The sequence below is a fragment of the Tupaia chinensis genome, unplaced genomic scaffold (assembly GCF_000334495.1).
Source record: "Tupaia chinensis unplaced genomic scaffold, TupChi_1.0 Scaffold144472_1, whole genome shotgun sequence".
In the NCBI taxonomy this organism is placed as follows: domain Eukaryota; kingdom Metazoa; phylum Chordata; class Mammalia; order Scandentia; family Tupaiidae; genus Tupaia; species Tupaia belangeri.
In genome coordinates, this window is record NW_006204331.1 from 1,282,680 (window position 1) to 1,290,678 (window position 7,999).

At 41.2% G+C, this 7,999-nt stretch overlaps 1 protein-coding gene across 2 annotated transcripts in view; it reads left to right on the top strand.

The window, feature by feature from the left end:
* The first annotated feature begins 4,469 nt into the window (after positions 1-4,469).
* PCMTD2 (protein-L-isoaspartate (D-aspartate) O-methyltransferase domain containing 2) overlaps positions 4,470-7,999 on the top strand; it is a 23,322-nt gene continuing 19,792 nt past the window's right edge. Inside the window, exons 1-2 of one of the 2 annotated variants that reach the window (XM_006167106.2) lie at positions 4,470-4,490; positions 5,445-5,764. In XM_006167106.2, coding sequence (XP_006167168.1) covers positions 5,458-5,764 — 307 coding nt within the window. In that variant the 5' untranslated portion in view covers positions 4,470-4,490; positions 5,445-5,457. Of the gene's footprint in view, positions 4,491-4,563; positions 4,921-5,444; positions 5,765-7,999 lie in introns of those variants that run through there. The other variant, XM_006167104.3, reaches the window with a different exon arrangement.

Here is a 7,999-nt window from a genome sequence, read left to right on the forward strand (position 1 = left end):
TAAAACTAGCCTTAAACTAACTTAGTCTACATATGCTTCTAATGCTAATTTGGTTTATACTAACTTAATCTATATGTTAATTTTGGCTTAAAAACAGACAGGTGGGGGAGTCTTAAGCTTCCTGGTCCTCCTGTCAGTCTTAGAGAACCACATTTCTACAAGATCACTAATTGGCTTTATTGCAATGGTTGGGGGTGATGTTTTACCCTTACAGGGTACCGTAATAACAGTAAAACTCACAGCAGAGAAATTGAATACCAGCCAGTACAAGGACACAAGGAGGGCTCGTAAACTGGGCCCTGCCTCAGTTTCTTCCCAGCCCAGGCCCTGCCTTAGAATGGGAGGCAGCATCCTTACCAGCTTGTGTTGCCTGCATGGACCCGTCAGTATTACATGGTAAAGAGCGTTTCTCCCTTGAGAGTTTTAAAAGCTGCCTTGGTGTGTAGAAAACATGCATTTGGCCAGACATTCCTGGGTGAGAATCCAGCCCCACCCTACTTTGAGCAGATAAACCGCTCAGTCCCAACCTACCTCCTAATGTGTGCAGTTGACATGAGGCTGTGACTGGCTGGTGGACCTGGAGAGAAGCTGTAGCTGATTTTACTGAAAAGCTGTCTCTTAGATAGAGAATAAGCTTTATTTTTAAGCTTTAAAAATATTTTTTGCCATCTTTATTTAGTTAAATAATTTATTTTAAAGGTTTTTGCCATGGGGGAGCGGGCAGAGAGAAAGTCACACGGACAGTGAGAAATCAGCCGCCAGGGGGTTGGCCACATCTCAATCCCTCCTTGTCCCTTCTCCTGGAATTTTGGGCACACATGCACATGTACCAGATGTGATTTGTCTGGCACTCACACTGCAGTCAGACGTGTGGGAGTCCAGAGTTTTAACCACCACACCATCTGCTGGCCCCTAGAATAAACTTTCAAAGTAAAGAAAAGTTCAAAATAAGTGATTGGTACTTAGTAGGGGAGGAAACACGTCCTGTGTATAGTGTGTGGTTTCCTTCTAATGATGAAGTGGCAATTTTGAGATAGAATCTGGGGACCTTGGACTAGGCTTCTGGGTGACCTGGAGCTGTGCAGGCCGTGTGCGATTTCTAGGCCTTTATTCAGACATGTGACTCTACTTTTGAACAGTGACCCAAATTTTAAGATGACCTTGATAGGTTAGGGGCGGAGCCTCAGAACTAAGTGGCTTTTCCAAGATTAAACTCAACCTCTCATGAACATTTAATTCCGTCTGAGTTAACTGACCATGAACTAATATAACAAGGGCTGTAAAACAACTTAAAAAGGCAGTGAAAATCTAGCAATTGGACCATTCTAGTGATTTGAAAAGTCTTAGTGGGTTGTTGGGAAAGTCATGACACGTTTTTGCACAGAAAACCATAGAAAAATATGCCATGACTTTTCCAATGACCTAATATATTCAGCTCTAAAGTTTTTTTTAAATTTTTATTTTAAATTTATTTCTCTACATTCACTCACTGTACTCCATTACAGTATACAAAATGGGATTTTCCATCCAGAATACACTGCATATTGGCTCAATCAAGGATATTACCATACGTGTTATCGTCAACAAATAATTTTCCATTTCTTGTTTCTTATATATTTTGCTGCTTCTTTTTTTCCCCCTTGATTCCCTACCTCTCACCCTCTGCCATTTCCCACCTTCCTCCCACACTATCTGTTATTTACTGTTGCTTTCCATGCCTTTTTTTTCCACTAAAGATCTTAATTAATCTAAATACTTAAAGTTGCAAGTGCAGCTGATATATACATATCTATGAACACCCATCTGACTTTAAGCATATATCTCAGTGAGTAGAATGAACATACTATAAAATAGCACCTACCTGGGGCTATATATCTTACTGAAGTCATTCAATAGGTATTTTTAATTTTAAGAAAAACATTTAGTTTTAGTAGATCAGTATCAAAAAATGTTAAAGATTTTGCTTAAGACTTAAAGCCAGGAAAAAGGTTTGAATTCAGTTCAAACAATAGGTAGATGAGCCCATCAGCAGGTCACGAGAAGACAAAAATCCTTAGATCTGTAAAACAAAACATAGAAGAAAATCAGTAACGTTTTATTCAAAAGTCATCACGTTCTATTTCACCAGTTTAGTCTCATGTAATTAATCTTCTGCTGAATTTGCTGTGTTAGCGTGGTCTGGTCTTTCTGTTTAAAGTCTGAAAAGTTAACATTCAACGTTATTATTGATCTTTCCAGACTCGTCCTTATCATTAAGTTGGCCATTCTCTTGGTTGCTTTTTGTACTCTTAATTCTGTCTGTCTGTCTTTAGTTTTCTTGGTGTTGCACTTCCTTCAGCACTTCTTGGAGAGCTGGGCTGATATTGGAAAATTCTTTCAAGTTTTGTTTTCTGTCTTTTCTTCCCATATGAAGGATAATCTTGCCAGGTGTAGTATTCTTGGTTGAATTTGTTTTTCACTTAACCCTTTGAATATATTTTCCCATTCTTTCCTTGCTTGCATTGTTTCTGATGAGAAGTCCGATGTTGACCTGATGGGATATCCTTTGAAAGTAACTTGACGATTCTTTCTTGCCAATTTTAGTATCTTGTCCCTGTTTGTGGTTTTGGTCAATCTGGTTATGATGTGCCTTGGAGATCTTCTTAGATTGTGGGGTCTTTTGTATCTCTTGGGTCTGGATCTTTGAGTGCCTCTCTAGGTTTGGAAAGTTTTCTTCCAGGATTTTCATGGAATACATCATCAATGCTCTTATTAGTTTCTTCACCTTCTTGGATACCGATTATCCAGATCTTTGGGCATTAAATTGTATCTAGTATTACTCATATATTATTCTTACATTTGGGGGTTATTTTCTCAGTCTTTTTGGTGAATCTTTCTACACGAGAGGTTCTGTTTTCTGCATTTGAGATTCAATCTTCTGCATGATCTAATCTGCTTTTAATACTTTCAAGGAAGGTTTTGATTTCCTGTATTATATCCTTCATCTCTAACAATTCCGTTTTCTTTTTTATGGCGTGGATTTCCTCTTTCTGGTCGTGTAAGAACTTCCTCATCTCCTGGAACTCATTGTCTCTTTTCTTCTGCATCTTTTGGAGTTTGTCGTCTCTCTTCTCTTGCAAGATCTGTTAGTTTTGTCACTATGAATATTTTAATTTTTTTATCTGACATTTCCATGAGTTCCCTTGTTGTCTATGGAGGGTGAGGAGGTTTTCCCCCCCACCTTAGGGAAGAGATATTTTCTTGGCTTCTCATATTTTTTGTGCCTCTGTAGTGGTTTCTGGTCATCTGATAGATTACACATTTTTTCCTAATATTTGGATTTAAATCTGAGCATTCAGAGGCATGTGGGGGAGGTGACCCGTGATCTCTCTGCAGTACTTTGTGCAGCAGGCTCTGTGGAAGTTAAGGGTTACTCTGACCCTAAAAGTATTGAGATATTTGGCCACTGTGCACCTAGCCCCGTGTAGACACTTAGTGTGTGGAGGCTGAGTGGAAAAGCAAGAAAGGTGAAAGGTGAACAGAAAAGGAAAAGAAAAAGAGAAAAAAAAAAGACAAAAACAAAAAAAAAAAGAAAAATTTTAAAGCAAAAAATGGAAACTGTGCAGTGTGCTAGCTTGCTGCGTAAAAAGGGCTGCTCAGACCTCAAATGTAGATTTACGGTGATTGGCTTGTGATTGGGAAGGGGGAAAGGTAAGAACTAGCAAGGTAAAAGAGGGTCAGAGAGCTAAGAAGTTTACAAAGTAAAAAAAAATTAATGAGCGACAGAGACAGAGACCAGCTCTCAAATCTAATTCTGAGTACTGTTCTACCATATACTAGAATACAGTGTGTGTTAAGCCACATCCTTGACACATTTTGTTTGCGGCTGTTAAAAGCTGAAGACTCATCCTGAGGTCATTTATTTTCATTCTTGAAAACTGTTGCCAGTTGTGCACATGGTTGTGCATGGACTCACTCCTCTTGGTGCTTCTTCCTTTTCTTTTCTTTGTTTCTTTCTTTCTTTCTTTTTTTTTTTTTGAGAGTTTTTTGCTATAGGGTGAGTGTGCTTGCCAGAGTGACAGAGGCAGAGAGACAGAAAGTGAGAAATCATCCCTCCTGGCGGGATGGCCACGCCGCAATCCCTTCTCCTTCATTCTCTTCTCAGGATTTTGGGCACGTACACACATGCGCCCAGCGTGAGTTTAAGCCACCAGGTCCAGGACTTGAACTGCGGTCGACTACATTGGAGTTCAGCAACATAGCCATTATGCTAACTGCTGGTCCCTCTTTCTTTTCTTTTTAAAAATATTTTTGCTATAGAGAGACAAAGATAAAGAGAAAGAGAAAGTCAGAGAAGGAAAGACAGAGATAGAGAGATCAGCCCCTGGGGGGAGTGGCTATGTCACAATCCCTTCTCCATTCTCCTCTCGGAATTTTGGGCATGCATGGACTTGTGCCCAGCATGTTCATCAAGATGCCCGGTCCAGGACTCAAACCGTGGAGCTGGCCATGTGAGATTCAGCATTTTAACCATCACACCACCTGATTCCCTCTCCCCTTGGTGTTTCTTATAATCCCTATTCTGCTGTTAGAGGGGAGAACAAGCATTAACTTTACAGTAATAAAATTATAATAGATTGTTAGGAAGGTTGTCCTAAATTCAGAAAATGTCAAGTTTTTGTGAGGTCTGGTGGTCTTTTTTTCGCCAATGGCTTATTTATTTTTTTGTAAAGCGCTGCCATCTTAAATGAGGTAAAGCTATTACTTTAGAAAAATTACATGAGATGAGTCTAAAGTTGGGAAAGGTATTACGGAGGTAGGGAGAGCAGGATTGCTCCAGGTGCAAGGGCATGGACTCCGTGAAGGCACTTGTGTTTAGTGGTCGGGTTCAAGAGGGGATGTGCGCCACATGGGTTCTTCCTGGAGGCAGCCTGGGAGAAGGTGAGTGCAGTGTCACTTCTGTGGAGCTGGGAAGGCTGCAGTGTCTGCCAGGAGCCAGTGTAGGCAGTCTAAGCAGCCTTTCCTTCCCTAAGCTTAGCCATAAACTGACTTTGTACTTGTAGCAATGAGAACAGAGTAAGTTCTGTTTGGGAAGAGAGTTTCGTTAAGGTTTTGCCCAAAATTTGAATACCAAAAGGCAAAGCAGCACATTGCTTGACTTGGGAGGTCTTTGGAGTGAGGTGGGCTAGGTGGGAGGCGGTAAGGCTAACTCAGGGGTGCAGAGTTCCCTGGTGAGATAGAGGCTACCACTTAAATTTGAATATCAGTAAGCACAGAATGTTTAGCGTTTTTGATTTCTAATGGAACTGGAATATTTTTCTTTCAAATCTGACATGAGGGGGCATTGACAAAAGATACTTCATCTGCATTGTTTTCAGAATTAAAGTCCGAAAATGGTGTACATTCAGACCCTCTGTTCTGCTCTTCACTTCACTGTAAAAGGGTTTCTAAATGTCTAATTGTAGTGTGACCTTGAACATGGGTGGTGCCGTGAGTGCCGGTGAAGACAATGATGAGCTGATTGACAACCTGAAAGAAGCACAGTATATCCGGACGGAGCTGGTCGAACAGGCTTTCCGAGCTATCGATCGTGCAGATTATTATCTTGAAGAATTTAAAGAAAATGCTTATAAAGACTTGGCGTGGAAGCATGGCAACATCCACCTCTCGGCCCCGTGCATCTACTCAGAGGTGATGGAAGCCCTGGATCTGCAGCCTGGACTCTCCTTCCTGAACCTGGGCAGTGGTACTGGGTACCTCAGTTCCATGGTGGGCCTCATCCTGGGTAAGTCTGCAAGACTCGTCTCAGTGCAGGATGCTCTCCCTCCATGGAGAACATAGTCTTCAGATGGCCCCTGGTAGAGATGGTGGCCTCCCTGCTGTTGACACATGGGCACTGGGTGGTGATTAGAAGAGTGACAAAGGATGGCCCTGCGGTCCCTAGCGGGTCCTCCTGACCTGTCGTCACCCATCTGTACTGCCAGTCTGTCTCACACCCTTAGTCAGGACTGTGGGCCACGAAGAGGGTATGTAAGTCTTGACTTCACTGTGATTTCTTGATTTAATTTGATTATTGTCTCCCTTGTCTCATCCTTCAACTGAGGGTAATCAAATTAAAAGTCTTTAAAGTTGTTTTTTTTTTTTTTTTTAATTACCAAAGGGCTCATTGTGAGTGAGAGTGAGTGAGAGAGAGAGAGAATGAGAACCCCTAAGTGCAGTCCCTCCTCCATCTCTTGAGTAGTCACACCACAATCCTTTTCTTCCATTCTTCCTTCCTGCCAGCCTTTGGGGGCACGCATGCACGCACGCCCAGCATGTTTTTGCAGCCATCAGGGCAGGGCTGCAAAAACTGTAATTGGCCATGTGGGATCCAGCTTCCTTAGATTTTGAACTGTAGGACTGGCCCAGTTCTTAAATTTCTTCTAACCTTTTTTTTTTTTTTAATTTAATACTAAAAGAGTTATTTACTTAAAAATAAACATCAAGGGTGGGATGGATTTCACAGACTATTTTATGTGAAGTAATTTATCACCATTTTATGAGAATGCACATGGGAATTTGGCCATTTTATATTAATAGCAGTATCAGGTAACAGGATTTATTCAGTTTACATTATTTATAAAATGCTACAGTGTGGGACAGGTCACTTTCTCTGAGTGAGGTGGAATGGTTTTGCCAGAGGAGCTTTAGAGCTCATCTGTGCTCTGAGATTGCCCTGAAGAGGAAGCAGGATGGTTAGAAGGGGCTGGTGCACGGTGCACAGAGTCTGTGTTTTTGTTCTCTTTTTACTATAGGGCATGGACACTCACCTAGAAAGACGAAGAGACAGAGGGAAAGTGAGAAATCACCCCTAGGAGAGATGGCCATGGTGCAGTCCCTCCTCCATCTCTTGAGTTTGGGCATGTACACACATTGCCAGCATGTTTTCCAAGCCCCTGGTATGAGACTATCTGTGAGGCTGGCCATGTGGGATCTAGTGCCAAAACTACTGCGGCACCTACTGGCCCCTTGAACCTGTGTTTTTTTTTGTGTTAAAACAGACAGGATTTGATGGACTGGACATGAGTGTGAAAGAAACATTAAGAATATCCATGTGGGGTCATCAGGTGGCATGATGGTTAAGGTACTGGATTCCCACGTGGCTGAATGTGGTTCACGTCCCAGACGCAGTAGTTAAAAATCATGCCGGGTGTGTGTGTGTGCGCCTGTGTGCCCAGATCCCAGGAGGAGAGTGGAAGAGAAGGGATTGCAGCGTGACCATTCCCCCTGGGTGGTGTTTTCTCACTTTCCCTCTCTCTGTCTCTGGCAAGTACACACATCCTGTGGCAAAAACGTTTAAAAAAAAAAGTGGCTACAATTTTTGTCTTAAGTATTTTGACATTATAAAGTAAGTGTAAAGTTCTGAATTATTGACACGTAGGTCTTCACATTTTTTATAGTTGCTACATTCAGACCCGAAAACCCTAACAGTAAAAATGGATTTCATTAATGTGGGATGGGAATATGGTCTCTTTATAAGTTATTCTTCCTTTTAGAATTGGTGGTTCCAGTGGTGGTGTGCCGATTGAGGTGCCGGCCTCCTGCGTGGCCAGCTGCTATTCTAGTCCTGGGTCTGGCACCTTGCTTTCTCATGTTCCCTCTCTCTCTTTCTCTGGTGAGCGCACATGCCCCATAGCAATTTGGAGGAATAATGGTAGTAGTAAATAAAATTAAATAGATAATTCTTTTTTTTCTCTCTCTTTTTAAACTTTTATTATCATCATAATCTTCTTTATATTACACTGGATTACATATAACTTTACAGTGTATTACATTGCTTTTTCAAAAGGGAATGCCATGCATGTCAGTCAATACAGAGACATTAATCTCCCTGCTTCATCATTCAATATCTTTTCTATGTTTTTCCCAATCATTATTATTATTATTCTAGTTATTTTTTAAAACAGTCAATCACTATTTCTCATTTTGCTTGTAAAAAGACTTTACACATCATGAAATATTTCTCAGACCAATCCAGTTG